The sequence below is a fragment of the Thunnus maccoyii genome, chromosome 20 (assembly GCF_910596095.1).
Source record: "Thunnus maccoyii chromosome 20, fThuMac1.1, whole genome shotgun sequence".
Taxonomy (NCBI): domain Eukaryota; kingdom Metazoa; phylum Chordata; class Actinopteri; order Scombriformes; family Scombridae; genus Thunnus; species Thunnus maccoyii.
The window spans coordinates 2,442,907-2,460,917 of NC_056552.1; the positions used below are offsets into that span (position 1 = coordinate 2,442,907).

Sequence of the window (18,011 nt, forward strand, 5' to 3'; positions counted from 1 at the left end):
GGAGCAGAGAGGCTGTTCTCCACTGCTGGACATGTTAATAATAACACAGCGCAGCACTCTGCCTCCCACTCAGTCTGTTATTCTCATGCAGGCAGGAGACTGTGAGATGCTTTTAACATTAGTTCTGCTGTTTTTCATGCAGTTGATTGGAAACCTGGGTGGTTCACTTTGTACAGTAGCTAGTCCATATTTGGGGAAAGTAAAGAAGGGAAGTTACTGTTTGAACTTTCTCCATCAGTGGTCACATGATGACACAGCGAGTTCAGTGACCCCGTGCTTCCAGCTCACAAGTTCAGAAAGGAAAAAGCTGCCACGTTGGTCCAACGTGTGAAACAACCTATCACCTCGATCAATTTTAACCTCATGTTTTCTATGTTTTTGTGAGATGAATCCAACATGTGTTTGGCCTGCTGGTTGTTGGTTAACATAACATAGACATTTTGAGAAGGAGCCCATAAATTATTTTATTTTTTAAAATATTTTTGACATACACATACATATTTTACACTTTTTTTTATTTTTAACCAAGCAGAGCAACAAAAACAAACAAATCTAAATGACTTCAAACATATCTCTGGTGTTCTGTTTAATGAGGTACTGTAGAAACATTTCATCGTGGTGCATCCTCGGCTTTCTAACCTCAAACTGTCAGACAGATGCTGCAGATGTGTGAAGACAGTCAGACTCTTTCAGCTTAATTATACATATCCTGCTGTCCTTCTGTTCTTCTTTTTCTCTCCATCACTATCAGACTTTCTCGAGTAAAAGTCCAGCTTTTAAAATCCTAAATAAGAGCAGAAATATTATCAGCTAAATTTACTTTAAGTACTAGAAGTAAAAGTACTCATGTTGTCCCCTTAACTGATATATATAAACAACAAAATGAATGAACATTAAAGCAAAACAGAAACATCAAACCTTTCAGGGAGGTCTGCACTGGATGTTTTAGTGTTTTACTGTTTTTATCTGGACAACTTTAATCTAAAAAGTGTAAATCTCTCTTGTGCAGAAACACACACAAAGAGACGTAGTAACACAAAAAGATAAGAGGAAGCGGAGAGAAAGGAGTAGAGACACACACAGAGAGAGTAACGAGAGAGTGAAGATCTCATCATTCTGTTGTGACCTCGTTCATCAGTCTTCATTCCTCTTGTTGTCCTTGGCGGCGCAGCAGTGTGTCTCTGCTGCAGCACACACACACACACACACACACACACACACACACACACACACTGGAGGAAAACATGGCCACAGTGTGTGTGTGTGTGTGTGTGTGTGTGTGTGTGTGTGTGTGTGTGTGTGTGTGTGTGTGTGTGTGTGTGTGTGGTGTCGTCGTCGTGACTGAAGGAGTCAGACGGCACGTTTTAACACCTCGAGTGTGTCTGAGATTCTCAGTTAACCAGGTCACAACAAATCAAGTAGATATCTTTCAACGTTACAGTCTTTTTAGTGCCAAAGTCCCTCTTTTTGTTACTATACTTCCACCTGCAGCTCAACAGGGAAACACTGTCCGAGGAAACACAAAGAGACTGTAAATGTGTCAGATATCCACTTGATATGACTGCTGAAGACTCATAGAAGCTTCACACAGACTTTTAAATGACTGTGTGGACACACTGTGGATTTTGGCCTCCATCACTTCCATTGAAAGCACATTTGAAGGATCTTTTAATATCCAGTACTACATATGGACACCTGACTGTTGTTTTAAGACACACTGGAAACACTGTGACCCTTAACCCTGGAGAGAACTGGTTTCCAGTACTGTGCACACTACACTAACTGTAAATGAACTGCAAAACAAACTGAAATTAGAGCCACATGTTCCTCTGAGAGACTCTAAAGTTCTGCTTACTGATCATTTAAAGTATGTTATTAATAACTGTTGTGTGAGACTGAAGTGTCTCTTTGTGATGTTGTAATTTGCTCTCAGGGTTCCCTTGTGAAAGAGATCTTGATCTCAGTCTAAACCAACGTGTTCCCCTTTAGCTGTTGGCTAACTGTCACTTCTGTTGATTGACTGATAATTAATGAGGCAACTATTTTGATAGTTGATTAATCATTTAGTTTATTAAACAACAATGCTAAAACTTCTCAAATGTGAATATTTGCTGGTTTTCTTGGTCCTCTGATGGAGAACTTATTGACATTTAATAGACCAAATAACTAATCAATGAGAGTTTGCTCTTTTTTTGTTGCTTGGCAACAACATCTGAAACCAAAACTTGATCATTTTTAGCTTTATTGAAGGACAGCCATTGTTTCCAAGCTTGAGATTGTCAGTTCTATCTGTAAAAATAATGACTGGAGGGTTTCGGGGTTTGTGATGAGTCTGTTGTTCTGCTTCTCGGCCGGTGACTGTGACACAGCAGTAACAGGAAGTAGTGAGTCAGCGTAATGCTGCATCTTTTATTGGAAACTCTTTATTAATTTATCTTTCTCTGTAAAGTCAGTATGTGATGGGAAACGAACAATAACTCTCGGTTGACTCTTGACTCTTTGTATCTATAACTTTAATGATTGATGTTTTCATTTGTGTATCTGAGCGGAGGAGCAGCAGTATTTCTATCTCAGTTCTGGAGGTTTTATGTAATCCCCGCAGCCCTCCGGGCCGTGCAGATGATCCTCTTAAAAAAAAATCCTCGGATGATGTTTTGACCTTTGCTTCTCTCTCACACTGAAATCATAAGTTTTTCAGCTGTGTCATGCCTCGTTTTCTTCTGCTGGAGATAAACACATCAGCTGTTTTTAATTTAAGGCATCCAGAACAGCTTGTGATGCTCGCTTTAGTTCATGGTATGTACGGTGGCCTTGGGCGGACAAATGACTGAGGAGGCTTATGTTGTTGTTGGTTTTTTTTATTTTGTTCCTATCGACTTCAGCCATGTGCCAAGTCTGCAGGGCTGGACGTGTGTGTGTTGTGATTATTTGGTCTGATGAGAAAGAGAGAAATGAAAAACCTGGTGATGAGACTGCAGCTGCAGATTATGATTATTTTCATTGTTAATTAATACAGTAATTGATCATTCAGTCTCTCAGATGTCTTCAAATTGCATATTTTTCTCTGATGAACAGTCAAAATATGCAACTTTTTTTTTTTTTTTAAAGCTGATAAAAGCAGAAAATTTTCATATTTGAGAAGCTGCAACCAGAGAATCTGATTATCAATTAATCGTTTTGTCATCTTTAAATGTCTTATTTTATCAGAACAACAGTCCAAAACCCAAAGATTATTCAGTTTACAAGAAAACCTTCAAATCTTTTATATTTTAGAAGAGAAATTCAGCAAAATGTTGCCATATTTGCTTGAAAAATTAATAAAACTATTATTCGATTATCAAAATATTTGCTGATTAATTTTCTCTCTTCTAACTAACCATTGCAGCTCTGAGACCATGTCCTCTCATAAATGAAGCTTTATGAGAGGACTAAAATGAAGCTTTTCCAAAACGTCCTCCAGAGTGCGTAAATGTGAAAACACCGGCTTGGTGTTGAAGTGTGTACGAGGAAAACAGAGTGTAGGCACAACGGATGTGTTTGGTCAGCATGCCTGTCACCAGTAGTAGGGTTGTGTGTGTGTGTGTGTGTGTGTGTGTGTGTGTGTGTGTGTGTGTGTGTGTGTGTGTGGTAGTAATTAAAGGTCATCTTCTGCACCTGCTTGTCATTCAGCTTTGTTTGTAACAGAGTGGGTGAGTAGGGGCCGATCATTTCTGTTGACCGCTATCACTTCATAACATCTATGCAGAGTATCCATGTTGTTTAAGTGTTTTTGTTTATTTTTTTGAGCCACAGCCTCATGCTTCTTGCTTGGACTCAGCGTGTCGGACAGATCTCCCTACATTAACCCTTCGACGGTCGCAGCTACACAGAGCTTTATAGAAACGCTGTCATATCAGTGACAAAGCAGATTGTGGCTGCAGTGCGGCTTTTCGTTGGAAGGAGCAAAGAAGAAGAAACACAACAAAAACAATGGTGGACAGCTGTGTTTCTCTCTTAATTTTTTACTTTGCAGAGTTTAACATTAATGTTTTCTTGCACTTGCCCGGTCGGTAAAGCGGGTCAGAAATGTACTTGCACCTGTACAAATAGTTTTATTTATTAGCGGTCTGTTTGTCTGGTGAAATACTGGATACTGTCACCTCCTCAGGTCTCTGCTTCATTTGCAGTGTGTTACAGATTAGGTTGAAGAGTTGAGTTTGTAGTTTTTAACACGCTGTGAGAGATATTTAAAGATGGAGGATTGTCACCGTGGCCTCGTCTGCTTCTGCTCCACCCAAAATCTGTCCTTTAAGTATCAAACAGAGCAGAAACAGGCCTGCCTAGATTCACTGCCTCAGGGACTGTACCTAGTCTCACCTCTGTCTGTGTGTGTGTGTGTGTGTGTGTGTGTGTGTGTGTGTGTGTGTGTAGAGATAACACATTAACCACCGCAGTCTCTCACACACACACACCCCACCCATAATAAAAACATCAGCTGTGTCTGCACCTTCAACAGAAGACACAGATAGTAATCATGATGTTTTAGAAGACACACCCTTCAGATCCTGTCTGTGTGTAACCACACACACACACACACACACACACACACACACACACACACACGCACACACACCCTTCAGTGTTGAGCAGCTGCAGATGGCTTCACGTGTTTCAGGCTGTTAATCACACTAACAGTTGCTCACAGAGCTGCTGCTGCTGCTCCTCTGTGGATTTTTCCACTGACTCAGCACTGAAAGTGATTCTCTGAAGACGCTGCTGCCGCTGACACTTTTTCAAAAGGTCAAGTTCAGATTCATTCGAACTCGACCCAGATACAGCGATGTTTCTCAGATACAATTTACCGAGACCGTGAGGAGCATACATGGCGACGTCGTCCATCAGCAGTCAGAGCGTCTTACTGTTCGGTACAGTCTTTATATGTCCCTGTGTGGTGTCACACAGCTTTAGATTTTACACACACACCAGGTTGTAGAGGTGACGTTACTCCGTGTGTTTGATGCAAGCAGCAACCTCCGGGGCTGTAAAATGAAGCCAAAAACTGCAGTTCCTTGAACGACCACTTGAGGCTCCAAAAGCGAGTCAATCCCCATAGACCCCCATGTTAAAATGCCCAACTTTACAGCAGAAATAAACATGTTTACAGCCTGGTACAAACAACGGTTTTGGTCTCTGTAGCTAATTTCCTCTTTCATGACAACTGGACGGAGGGTGAATTTTTTTTACAACTCACCTGTTTAAGTTTAATTAAGCTGTAAAGTTATGCATAATGAAGGACATGGCTGCTTTGAGTGACAGGTCCACCAGCCGCTAGGTGGCTTGTTTCAGCCATTCGGCCCGCCTCTTTGCCCATTTTTGATTGGTTGGGAGTTAGGCAGCGTCATGTACTGCCAAGACGGCGACGGCCGGAGCGGCTCGCTTTGAGCTTCAAAACCGCTCTTCAGAAACCAACGGGTGACGTCATGGTAACTACGTCCATATGTTTATACAGTCTATGGTTTGATGCGTCCGCTGTGTGTAAACCAGCTGATCAGACTTGTTGTAGAATAAAGCAGCTGCTTTTTTTTACAAAGTTGGCAAACAATCGTATCTTTGTTGGTAATTTTGCCCCTAAAACACTTCCATACACTGCTGCTCAGATGCTTCCATGTCATTATTATCTGATCAGCTGCTGTCCTCCATTTTTATTTATTAGCTTAGTTTACTGACTGGTCAAAGAGCTGCGATGGGTCAAGCTGACAGTGAATTTTAAGGACGCCCTCTACTGGATCATGAGGCAAATTACAGTGTGAATATTTAATTTTTCCCTACGTTTGAACAAAAGTTTGACTGTCAAATAAAAAGTGACAGCCCTGAAAGACACTTTGCATCGTTGAGGTTTTAAAGGGAAACTTTCTGTCAGCTAATAAAATCTAAATTCCCAAAAAAGTTCCTGCACATTTATAATAATGGTAAATGTATTATGTGCAGTACTGTGTAAAGGTTTTAGGCAGTAATAAGTAAAGTGAGGATCATGCTTACAAAATAATGCTATGAATAGTTTTTATTGATCAATTAACTTGATAAGTTCAGTAGCCAGAAGAAACTATATATATATATATATATATATAACTGCAATATTTGCTGTGAGCAGCTTTGTTCACCTGCACACAGTTTTTCAGGTACTCGGCAGGTCGGTTGTTCTCGTCTCGTCCTGTAATCCCAGACCAACTCCATGATGTTGCTAAATTAGCTCTCCAGCTAATTTGGTTCTTTGAAGGCAGTTTGAGGATCGATTTGTTCGTCCTGGATGACGTTATCTTTAATAACGAAGGCACAATGAGTAGAGAGTTGAAGCCACGATCGGCATTCATATGATTGGCTGATCATGTGATTGCTATTAAATGAGCTATGTGTGTGTGTTGGAACCCTCCCAGCATGCACTGGGGCAACAGATTAATTTATATAATTCTTATTTTCTGTGCCTTCCTGCGTTGTCACTGCTGTTATTGTGCTCCACAATGTTTCCACTGTCACTGTCAGACAGTCAGATATTACCAGTGAATGTGGTCAGACTGGGAGTGTTGGGCGCGTGACTGGTACGTTTCTTCCTCACCGTACATACGAGGGGACTAATCACACGTCTGTCTGTCGTGATAATGTAACCTCATGAAAACATCCAAAGATCAACTATAATTACAACAGCAACATGTTTCAGCAAGTGAGATCTGCAGCTAATTACTTAACAGGTAATTAGCTGCAGTTTCAAATGTCAAATTAAATGTTCTGGTTCTGCTGGTTTTAACAGTCACGATCTTTGACACACAGATGTTATAAAGCAATGTTTATTTCTTTTTACCTTATTTATTCTAGTGGTTAAGTATTTTAGTGTGTTTTTATTGTTATTTTTATCTTTTTTTAAGTCCTGATTATTGGAGCTTTGAGCACTTTATCATGTCTGTTTGTTGTCTGTGCTGTTTGTAAAATGTGTGTCAAAAAATCTACCCACAAACACAAGAACCTGAATCTGAACCTGACATGTAGTGGAGTAGAAGTATAAAGTAGTATAACATGGAAATACTCAAGTAAAGTACCTCAAAATTAAGTACAGCACTTGAGTAAATGTATTTAGTTAATTTTCACCTCTGTGTATAAGTATAAATAACTCCTCATTTTGAAAAATAAATGATAATTACACCAATAGATCATAATAATTAGTCAATAACCTGCATGTTCTTACCTACAATCATAATTATATAGCAACATTCTTTCATCCTAAAACGTCCTAAACATCCTAAAATGATCCGGCTAACTGTTAATAAGCTGCACCTCAGCAGGTTTTAGGTTAAAGGACTCGTTGCTATGACAACAGCTCCAGATGAATTTTAAGTAGAACGGGGCCCGGGAGGTGGGGGGGTGTCTGTGTGGGGTCTGCAGCAGACCGTCTCCTTGTTCTTCTTGTTGCTGAAGATTCTTTATGACTCCGGCTGGATGTTTGTTGTCCTGCTGCAGATGACCGGAGGCCTCAGTGACGCTGCTGCTGCGTCATGGTAGAAGAATATAAACATCTAAAGTGCCTCAAACCTCACTTGAGAGCTCAGTGTCCCGTTTGTTTATCGGAGGAGCTCATTGACCTTGATTTATATAAATATCAGGAGGGTTTCTGGCGTCCAGATAACCTTCAGACAGTGTGCAAGATTCTTTTTTTTTTACAGCTGCAGCTGCAGCTTTACAGGTTTACAGCTGCAATGACAAGTCGATTAATCAATTAGTTCTCAACTATTAAATTAATCACCAACTATACAGATAATAAATAGTTTGGAGTCATTTTTTAATTGAAAAACTCTCAAATTCTCTGATTCCAGCTTCTTAAATGTGAATATTTTTTGGTTTCTTTTGTCCTCTCTGACAGTAAACTGAATATCTTTATGGTTGTGGACAAAACGAGACATTTGATGACGTCATCTTGGATGTTGGGAAACAATGACGACATTTTTCACCATTTTCTGATATTTTATGGACCAAACAACTAATTGATTCATTGAGAAAATAATCAACAGATTAATCGATAATGAAATAATTGTTAGTTGTTTGTTAAGGGTATTAATATCTAAAATATCCATCTGACAGAATAAACATGGAATGAGCTAAAACAAATGGTCGTCACATCGGCTGTAGATTAATTAATCAATTAATGTTCAGTTTAATTGAAGGTCATTGTGACACGATCAACTCCAAACACGAGATTTGTTTTAAATCTGACAGGAAGTACTGTTCAAAAGACATAAAAAAAGATTCTTACATCAGTCTCTGTCTTCATCTTCTCTTCCGTCTGCAGCTCCTCTTCCTCAGTGTCTCCATGGTGAAGTGGGCGGGGTCTGATGTCAGCCCCTCCTCTCGTCGGCCCTCCTCCTGCCATGCCCACCATGGTTTCTAGGTTGCCCAAATTCGGCTCGCGGCCCAAAGCCGCCGCACCTTTATCTCAGATGTGTTCAGCTCCCACCTCAAACGCTGGCACCTTCACCAGCGCCACCGCCGCCACCACCGCCACCAGCACCCGCCTCACCAACGGGTTCTACCACCACCCCGGCCCGGTCACCGCCGCGGCCACCTCTGTGAAACAGAACGGATTTATACGAGTGCCCACTTCGTTTTCTGTGAAATGGAAGAAGGAGAACGGGGCGTTGGAGGACGGCGGGGGCGACGCAGAGAAGGAGTGGCGAAGAGGAAAAGGTGTCGGGCAGAATCGGAGCGGCAACGCCCATCAGTATTATCCTCCGCGGGAACACGGGTCGCCTCAGAGGTCACCGGCGGTGTCGCAGCACGACCTGAAGAAGCCAGCCACATCCTCTGCGGGGAAGGGGCGTGGCTTTGGCCAGCCTGTGACATCAAAATCATCATCGCCATCGCCACAGTCCAGCCCTCGAACGCTTCCTGTGTCTAAAAGTGGATCTCACAGTTTCAAACCGAGCCAGGCTGCCTCGGGTCTGACCAACGGCACAAAGCAGACCCTCAACGGTCTCTCTGGATCTAAACCACGGAGTGCTACTAACGGTTTCCTGAGGCAGCCTCAGAGCTTTGCACGTCCTGGCGGTTCCAGGCCGAGTTCTGGTCCTGGTTCTCGATCCGGTTCTCCCCTCCAAAAGAAACCGCCGGCCAGCCGCTCGCACTCGAGCGACAGCCTCGGGCCCGCTCCATCCGTCCATCTGACTGAAAGTGATCGGTTTCGCTCTCGTAGCCTCACCCAGGTACGGCGGCAGCCCTCCCCCACCCTCCCCCCTCCCTCCTCCTCCTCCTACTCTCGCTCCCCCGCCGCCACCCGCTCCTACTCCAACAACAGGGCTGCTGAGCGAGGCCTCAAAGAGCCCACCGCCTCCTCTGCTCAGGCTCCGCCCAGAGGCAGCGTGGCGAAATCGCCTCCTGAGGGCGGAGGTAGAGGCGGAGAGGTCAAAGCTCAAAGGTCAGGGGTCGGCATCCCCTCCCTGCTACCACCTTCTGCTTTAAAGAAGCCCCTCCTACCCAGCCTCAGCTCCGCCTCTAAGCCCAGCGGCATCAGCTACAAGCTGTCCCGCCCGTCACTCATGAAGCAGTCCCGCCCCCTCAGAGTGACCTCGGCCAACGTGGCGGGAGGAGACGCGGAGGTGAACGGATGGAGGAACTCAGCGGAGACGCCGTCTACGACAGACAACAGCCCAGGTGAGAGACCTGACATCATCACCATCCAAAATATTACTAATCCCTTCACTTCCTCTGATCTCTTCTCATCTAATCCCTCTGAACATGTCAAAAATGTTTATCCTTTTATATATCATATATATATATATATCATGTCGTCATTTATCTCATTTCATCCTTCCTCTTCTCATCTTCTCATCTTCTCAACTCATCTCATCATCACATATTTGATCTCTCGAGTCTCATCACATCTCTCATCTTATATATTTCATTCAAATTTCCATCTCTGATATCTTAACTTTTTAAAGATATCAACTTTTTCTCATTTATGTCTCATTTCTTCATCGTATCTCATCTCGTCTTCTTCTCATCTTCACACCATCTCTCACCAATTTCATCTCAAGGCATCTGACGTTTAGTTTATCTCTGATTTGTCAACTCATATCTGGTAACCTACATCTTCCTTTATCTCATCAATCAAATCATTTGTTCTCTTATATCTCAGATTTCTCATCTAATCTTCCCTGGTTTCCTCTGATCTTCTCATCTCATATCTCATCAAATGCCACCAAACGTATCATCTTTCATATCAGCTTATTTCATTCCATCTTTCTTTGTATCTTTCTATCCTCTCCTTTATTGCTTATATCTCATCACGTCTCTTATGTCTTTATTCATATTATAAAATTAATCTCATATTTTTATTACATATATGTCATCTCATTTCATCTCATCCCTTTTCTGACCTTCTCATTTCATATCTCAGTCATCCAATCACATTATCTCATCGTACCATGTCTCATCTCATATATTTTTCCATTTTCCATCTGATAAAAAGCATCAGTTAAAAGTCTGGAGATGCTTTCTCATTTAAGGGGATGAGAAGGTGTGTTTGACTGATGCTGTAAGTCATCAGATTTATCTTCATCCGATATATATCATCTGACATGTCTGATCTCTCTCCTCTCAGAAACTACCCCCGAGGCTCCAGAGACAGGGGGGCTGCTGACAGAGTTAGCGGCCCACAGAGAGCTGTCGATTGTGGGGGAGACTCTGGAGGACATGTCCCTGTCCTCCACTTCTTCTCTGGATAGAAACGACACCAGTCAGGAGTATATGGACGACTTTGACAACCTCGGTAAAGGACGATGCAACTGTTGTTTTTGACTTTATATGTTTTTATCTATGAGCTTCAGATGAGAAATGAAGACTAACATGTCGTCTTGTGTTTGAAGGGAACGGAGGGGTGGGCATAATGCTTCTCTCCTCTAAAAACGATGAAGACGACTCAGGGCTCGACCAATCATGTACCAGGTTTGATGACGACAAGGTGGCGGTTAACGGTGTTACCAAGGCGACTGGGCTGTGTTTCCTGGACGACAGTATGGACTGGGCTGGCGTGAGACTGAGTGGTGAGTTTTATTAAGAGAGTTAATGTGCAGGTTAAGAAAAGTCTTGAAACATTTGTTAAACAGGTTTTTTGTTTTGTTTTGTTTTTTCCAGGTGAGCGAGGAGAGCATCAGCTGACCCGGCTCTCCCGCCGGAGAAGGTCCAGTCAGCCGGATTACCACGACCAGGTAACCAACGCTGATCAATAGACAGATGGACAGATGGTGTAAAAGCACAGTAACATGAGTCGATTATCAGCTTCCTGCAGAGCTGAGAAGTCACTCAGATTGCTTCTATTGTTTCTGTTCAGTATACATTTAAAAGACTTCAGCAGTTAATATAAATAATTTATTTTCTAGCCTACATGTCTCATCTCTTTATGAGATAATTCTGACACATTAATCTGCAATAAACTTTCCACACTGACATCATCACATATTGGCTTCATGCAGGTTTAAATATATACAGACAGTCTACATTTATAAAATCCTAAAAGATCTCCAACACTGATTTATATGAATATATATAATATAATGAATATATATGCTGTAAACAAAAGCAAAAACTACAACACACCATCACTTAATCAAAGTTAGGATTTAATAATAATAATAAACTTTATAAAGCAGTTTTCTAAACAGCGTAACAAAGTGCTGCGCAACAACAAAAAATAACAAAAAAATAAAACAGTTCAGCATCTTTGATTAAATGAAATCCAGCAAATAAAAGTATATACAATAAAATACCAGAAATACAGTCAAATAGGATAAAAACAGTAAAAATAACTAACTAAACATTGTGGAAATGGAAAACTTTGAGCTAAAATTAAAATATGTCAGTGATTCTGTTCATAAATGAATGATGTGTAGTTTAAAATCCACTTAAAAGATCAATAATTTATCAGACTTTCTTCTTCTCTTCCTGTTCAAATCAAAGGTTTAATTTATTCATCCGTAAAAACATGTAACTTTCAGTTCTCCCATTTGAATCAACCAACACTGAATATCAAAATACAGGAAATGAATCCCCACAAATAAACCAGGTAGAAAAAGTGACGTATCTTTTATTTAGTGATTGATAGATATGATATAATGACTCTAGAGAACATAGAAAAATCATCATCAACAATTTCAATAATCAATTAATCGTAATTTTTCAAGTAAATACACCAAAAATCTTCTGGATCCATCTTTTCGAGTGTGAGGATTTTCTACTTTTCCCTGTTTTATTTCATTATAAACTGAATATTTTTGGGTTTTATATAAAGATATTTGAATGCTATCTTGGGTTCAGGGGAATTAATAGACAGTTCCGTTACTTTTTGACATTTATAATCTGTAGATTCATCGATAATGGAAATAATCATAGGTTGCAGCCCTAATAATGTCATCAGAAGGATATAAATCTGAAATGTGAACACAAGGAGTGTCGTGATACTTGACGTTTAACTGAAAGGTGCAGTTAGACTCCTCCCGTTCACAGTTAGAACAGTTTGACACATCAGTCACATCGATCACAGCGTGTAAAGACAGATTCTAACCTACCAAACACCTTTTAAATGATCCAGCAGCACTAAACAGTCCGTTAAACCTCTGTCAGACAGGAAGCTGTTTCACTACACCAAGTAGAAATGAACAGCAGCAGACCACTGCTGTTTTTAAACGTCTCTTCATGATTCAAACGTGTAAAAAGATGTGAAGTTATCGCCGTGTCTGTCCTCTCTCTCTCTGTGTGTCCCGGCGCTGCAGGGCGGCTCGTCTCTGGACTTGTCCCCCTCAGACAGCTGCGGATCCGGGGGAACCTACATGTGGGACGAGGAGGGTCTGGAGACGCTGGGAGGCGCCGCCACCACCGCCTCCATCCACACCAACGGAAACACCACCCACCACATCGGGAGCTTCGACTCCGACCTCAACAGCATCGTAAGGCCTGCCAGAGAGTGTGTGTGTGTGTGTGTATGTGTGTGTGTGTGTGTTTGTGTGTGTGTGTGACATAAAGACCCTGAAAATGGCATCACATCAGTCAAATATATTTTCCTTTTTGTTTAATTGCACAACATTAATACAAGATCAGTTATAAAAGTCATGATAGCGGACTCATCGTGTTGTCAACAGTCAACATTCATGTGTTCATCTGTGCAAACCAGGATCTACAGTATTGTTCAAAATAGAAAGAAACACTTTACAACGAGGAAATTCTTAATATTTAAAAAAAAGTTTAAAGGAGAAGTTTACAAAATTACTGGGAGTTAAATTTCAGCTCTTTGACATCTTTTAAAAATTCTTAATTGTGTGTTTGAAGCTCTTGAAAATGACTGAAGTATTAAATATACAGAAAAAATAACTTTAATTTAAAAGTATTAGATGAAGAAATAACTGAAATGATTTAAAGAATTTGCAGATCTTGCAGAGTTTGATTAATAAATGTGTAGTTTTACTGATGTTTAAGATGTTTTTAGTAATAAACTGGTGCTTAAAGTTCCCTCATTTAGTATTTATAATCATTATATAAACATTCACTACATGTTTATAACTCAATAGTTGTTGACATTACTGTACATATAATGACATTATAGTGTTATAGCATTTATTTACTGATTGTTTATGATTATAAATGCTGAAATCTCACTAACAAACTCAGTTAAAGTAAAACAAACAAAGTCAATAAAAACATCTATTTTTGCACTTAATGGAGACAGATGCACTTTGTAGGAACATTTCTTCCTAAATTATTAATATGAGGTAAAAACGTTGAGTGAGACGTGACACAGCTGCCAAATAAAACAAGATAAATCATCTGACTAGCTGCTGATGTCAAGAGGCGAAGCAGCACGAATAGAAAAGAGAAAAAGACAAAAAAGTGAGTGTTTAATATTCCAGCAGCATCAGCTTCATCCTGCTTCTCCGTCCTACTTCGAGGAAGCAGCAGACGGGTCACGGACGTCCTGCGTCGGACGTCAGACAGCGAAAGAACAAACTGAACCTGAAACAGGCAGAAACAGGCCGTCAGCGAGCGAGTTAAATGTACAGTTGGCACTTGTTGTGGAATTTTGGAACGAGTCTGAACTCGAGGTGTCTCAGCGGGGAACTGAAGAGCAGCGAGTGATGATAAATCTACAGCAGAGACGTCTTCATGGTGTAAAACCTCCACGTACAGCAGCATGAACTTATCATACAGATTATCTAAGAAGGATCTATCTAAGACAGACCTCCACAACGTTTAAATTGTACACAAGTAAATAAATAGATGAGTCACCAAATACAATCAAAGGTCAGCTTGTTGGAAATGTTGGGAAACTGAAGCTGCAGATTGTGGATCCAGGCCGTTCGGCTCAGTGAGTCTTTAGATTCGACTTTTATCTTGTAAAGTCAGACATCAAACCTTCATCCTGAGTTCTTCCTCTCAGAGGTCGTCCATCTTTAAAATCATGAGCTTCCTGTGTCGTGCGTCGTCACTGTGATCACACGTCATCATCAGGACTGTTAAAGTCTGAATTAAACGCTCTGCCTCCCTCGTGTGGCTGATCTGTGAATTACAGCTTCTACTGCCAACCAGCAAGCTTCTGTCTGGTCTGTATGTGTAAATATTATCGTCCTCTTTGTTGAAAATGATCTTTGGTTTCACCACAGAGCGTTAAAAACGATGCAGGGTGATGATGAGGACAAGCAGCAGGGACACAGTATGATGTAAGATGCATAGATGCAACAAAAATAAACTGATACAATAAAAAAACTAAGTTAAACTTTCAGCATCTTAATTTCATTTGGCAAGAAACTTGTTAACACTTTGGTGGCTCCTACAGCTCCTCACTGAGGGTAAAAGCTAAGCTATAATTATATTTAATTGTATATTTGATTCATATGTGGTTGCATCTTGGGCTTCCTTAAGATTTGAAGCAGCTCACTGTGGTGTGTTGATACCAGCTTCCTAAACTTTAACTAAGTAAAACTACAAGTTTTTACATGCTTTAGGTTTCACATGAATAATATAAATAGTATTAAAAACTTACATGTATTTTTGGTAATTCAGTGTTAATTTATTTTTCTTGGAAAGTCAATTCAGTTAATCAACATAAAATAATTCATTTTTCCACTTACATCTAATCTCTTCCCTCCAGAAAAGATAAAGTATTGATTTGCCCAAAAGGAAAATAATGATTTTTTTTTTTCTTTTTAATTAAAAATGTTTGGCTGAGAGAGAAACTCAGGAGGTTTATTGAGGATTGTTTATTGTTTAATAGTCTGTTTTAGCTTAATTGCTTTTTAATTGCATATTTATATAAGCAACATCCATCTGAAATTCCTCCACATATACAGCTGTTAAAATTATTAGTCTGCAACTAACGATTACTTTCTAGATTATTTGACGAATCGTTTTCTCTTCAAAATGTCTTTTATAATTTCCCAGAATCAAAGGTGACGTCTTCAGATGTCTGAACGGCCTCATCAACAGTCAGAAATCCAAAAATATTCACTTTACTGTCATATATGACAAAGAAAAGCATTAAATCTTCTCATTTGAGAAGCTGGAACCAGAAAAGATTTGGCTTTTTTTTGCTTGAAAAAGTGCCTAAAACAATTATTCAATGATCAAAATACTTGCAGATTGTTTTTCTGTCAATCGACTGATAGATTAATTGACTAATTATTCATATTGTTGTTGTTTGAAATCAGTCGATACAGAGCTGCTGCTGCTGCTGCTGTACAACTCTCAAGTTAGTCAACAAGCCTTTTAAATATATAAAATGAGTTTAAAGACTAGAGTCAGTTATTAAATAAACCAGCAGATGGCGCTCTGGACACAAACAGGTGAAACATGACTTGACATCAGTTTGTGGAGCTCTGAGCTGTGGATGGAGGTCGGGACGCCACCGTCTCCTGCTCAATACAGTTAATACACCTCCTGAATAATGTGAAGTGGCTCTTAACGAGTCCTCTGTCTTAATGAGCCTCGTGTGTTAACGAGGTGTTTGTCTTAAAGACTGATTGACCTTAATGAGCTCTGGGGACACTAATGACTTCTAACTGTCTTTTTTTTTTAAATTTTGCAGCAATTTGTAAGTTTGTTGATTAAAGTGCAACAAAAATGATCATTGTTAATGTTTGGAAAGACCACCAGGGGTCAGTGTTGGTCCGAGAGAAGGCTGTGTGTGTGTGTGTGTGTGTGTGTGTGTGTGTGTGTGTGTGTGTGTGTGTGTGTGTGTGTGTGTGTGTGTGTGTGTGTGTAGGGCAACAAGTCTGAAGCTGTCAACACACCGTTACACACCAAACTCAGGTCAAACAGCCTGAAATCAGTAGAAAGCTGTTGTTTTGTGTTTGTGTGTGTGTGTGTGTGTGTGTGTGTGTGTGTGTGTGTGTGTGTGTTTTGAGGAGGTGGGTCAATACAAAAAGCAAAAAGCTGCTTTCTGTTTGTCGGTGCGGTGCTGCCAAGTCAAGTGAGAAAGCGGTGGAATGAAAGTGTGTGTGTGTGTGTGTGTAGCTTCCATACAAGACTGAAACATTGATTAGTTCAGAGACTAAAGCGAGGCAGAGGAGGAGGAGGAGGGAAGATGAGAGGAAGAGCGTCAAGAAAGAGAAGAAACTGATTTTCCTCTTTACCGTTGTGATGATGGCAGGACGGAGCGAGAGCGATTTACATGCCGGTTTCCGTCGATTTCTTAAGCTCCGTTCAGACGGGATGAGCGTCACACGGGGGAGGAGGGCGATGAATTATTCTCTGTGCTCCTCGATAATTGAACTCATGGTTTCTGGACGGTGTTTTAACGCCGGAGAAACGACAGGATCTGGTCTGTAAAAGACATGAACATTCAGCAGTACAAAGCTAAAAACCTCCTCGGGGGGGGGGGGGGGGGGGCGCTAGAGGGTTGAAGACGAGTCGAAAAACTTTCATAACTCAGTCGAATCTGAACACACATTGATATCATTCAGTGTCACTTCCTGAGGGTATCATTATCTCTGATATCAATCGCCAATAAACCTCCATAAATTCACTTAGAAATCAGAGAAAAAAAAAAAGGCTTCAGAAGTTTCCTGACAGTCATCTCATTTTAAAGTTTTCTTCAGTATCACAGTGATCCAGTGATAGTCATTTGTACATCCATGAAGACACTGCAAACAGCTGATTCACACGACTTTAACGGAGACTATTTATCAAAATGTGAACAAATATGGTGTCAAAACAGGTCTGACGGGGAAGAGCAGCAACTACGAGAGCTGTAAAGATCAATTGATCGTCACCAACTATTGAAGAAGTTACCAACTGTTTTGATAATCAATCGTTTGGAGTCATTGTTTAAGAAAAACAGTACAAATTCTCTGATTCCAGCTTCTCAAATAGGAATATTCTGTCCTTTTATGACACTAAACTGGGTTGTGGACCATTTAATGAGCTTTGATGTTTTTCTGTTTGTTCCAGAACAGGCCTGTATGTTGCTGTTAGCGTGTTTCCATCTGTCAGATTAGCAAAAACATTTTCACACAAAAGTCCAATTTCACACTGAGCTGATAAAATGCAGGAAAAAAGGAGAAAAAAAATCAAATACAAGGACGCTGCTCTGGATGGGATTTAGATGACAGGAGGAGCAGCTGAAAACTAGTCGCTTATTGTAGCTGAAATTCTGACCTGAGCAGCAGGTAACATCACCTCACCTCCCCCTGAGAAATAAACCCAGTCCCAATGAGGCTATAAAATGATCTGTAGCTCTATAATAAGAATGTTTTAAGGAAACGAGAGGAGGGAAAAGATCAATCAGAAGGAAGCGAGGAGGAGGAGAGAGAAGGAGGAGGAAGGGGAGGATGAGGAGAGATGGTGGAGAACAGAGAGAGGAGATTAGGAGGTAATGTGCTGCTGTGGATGGCTGCTCTCAGCCACCGGGGGGAAAGGCTGACTCTCCTGCACTATGTGTTTAAATTACTCAGGGTGAACGTTGGGTTTCCTCTCAGGTCACTGTGGTGTGACTAAGCTTCTCCAGG

The 18,011-nt window shown here is 40.7% G+C and overlaps 1 protein-coding gene across 5 annotated transcripts in view; it reads left to right on the forward strand.

Annotated features, from left to right (window-relative positions):
- Window positions 1-18,011, forward strand: part of LOC121886417 (serine-rich coiled-coil domain-containing protein 2-like) — a 64,668-nt gene that overhangs the window by 17,307 nt on the left and 29,350 nt on the right. For all 5 annotated transcript variants that reach the window (XM_042396358.1, XM_042396356.1, XM_042396357.1 and 2 more), the window contains exons 2-6: window positions 8,315-9,672; window positions 10,622-10,789; window positions 10,887-11,063; window positions 11,155-11,228; window positions 12,789-12,962. In XM_042396358.1, coding sequence (XP_042252292.1) covers window positions 8,358-9,672; window positions 10,622-10,789; window positions 10,887-11,063; window positions 11,155-11,228; window positions 12,789-12,962 — 1,908 coding nt within the window. In that variant the 5' untranslated portion in view covers window positions 8,315-8,357. The remainder of the gene's footprint in view (window positions 1-8,314; window positions 9,673-10,621; window positions 10,790-10,886; window positions 11,064-11,154; window positions 11,229-12,788; window positions 12,963-18,011) is intronic.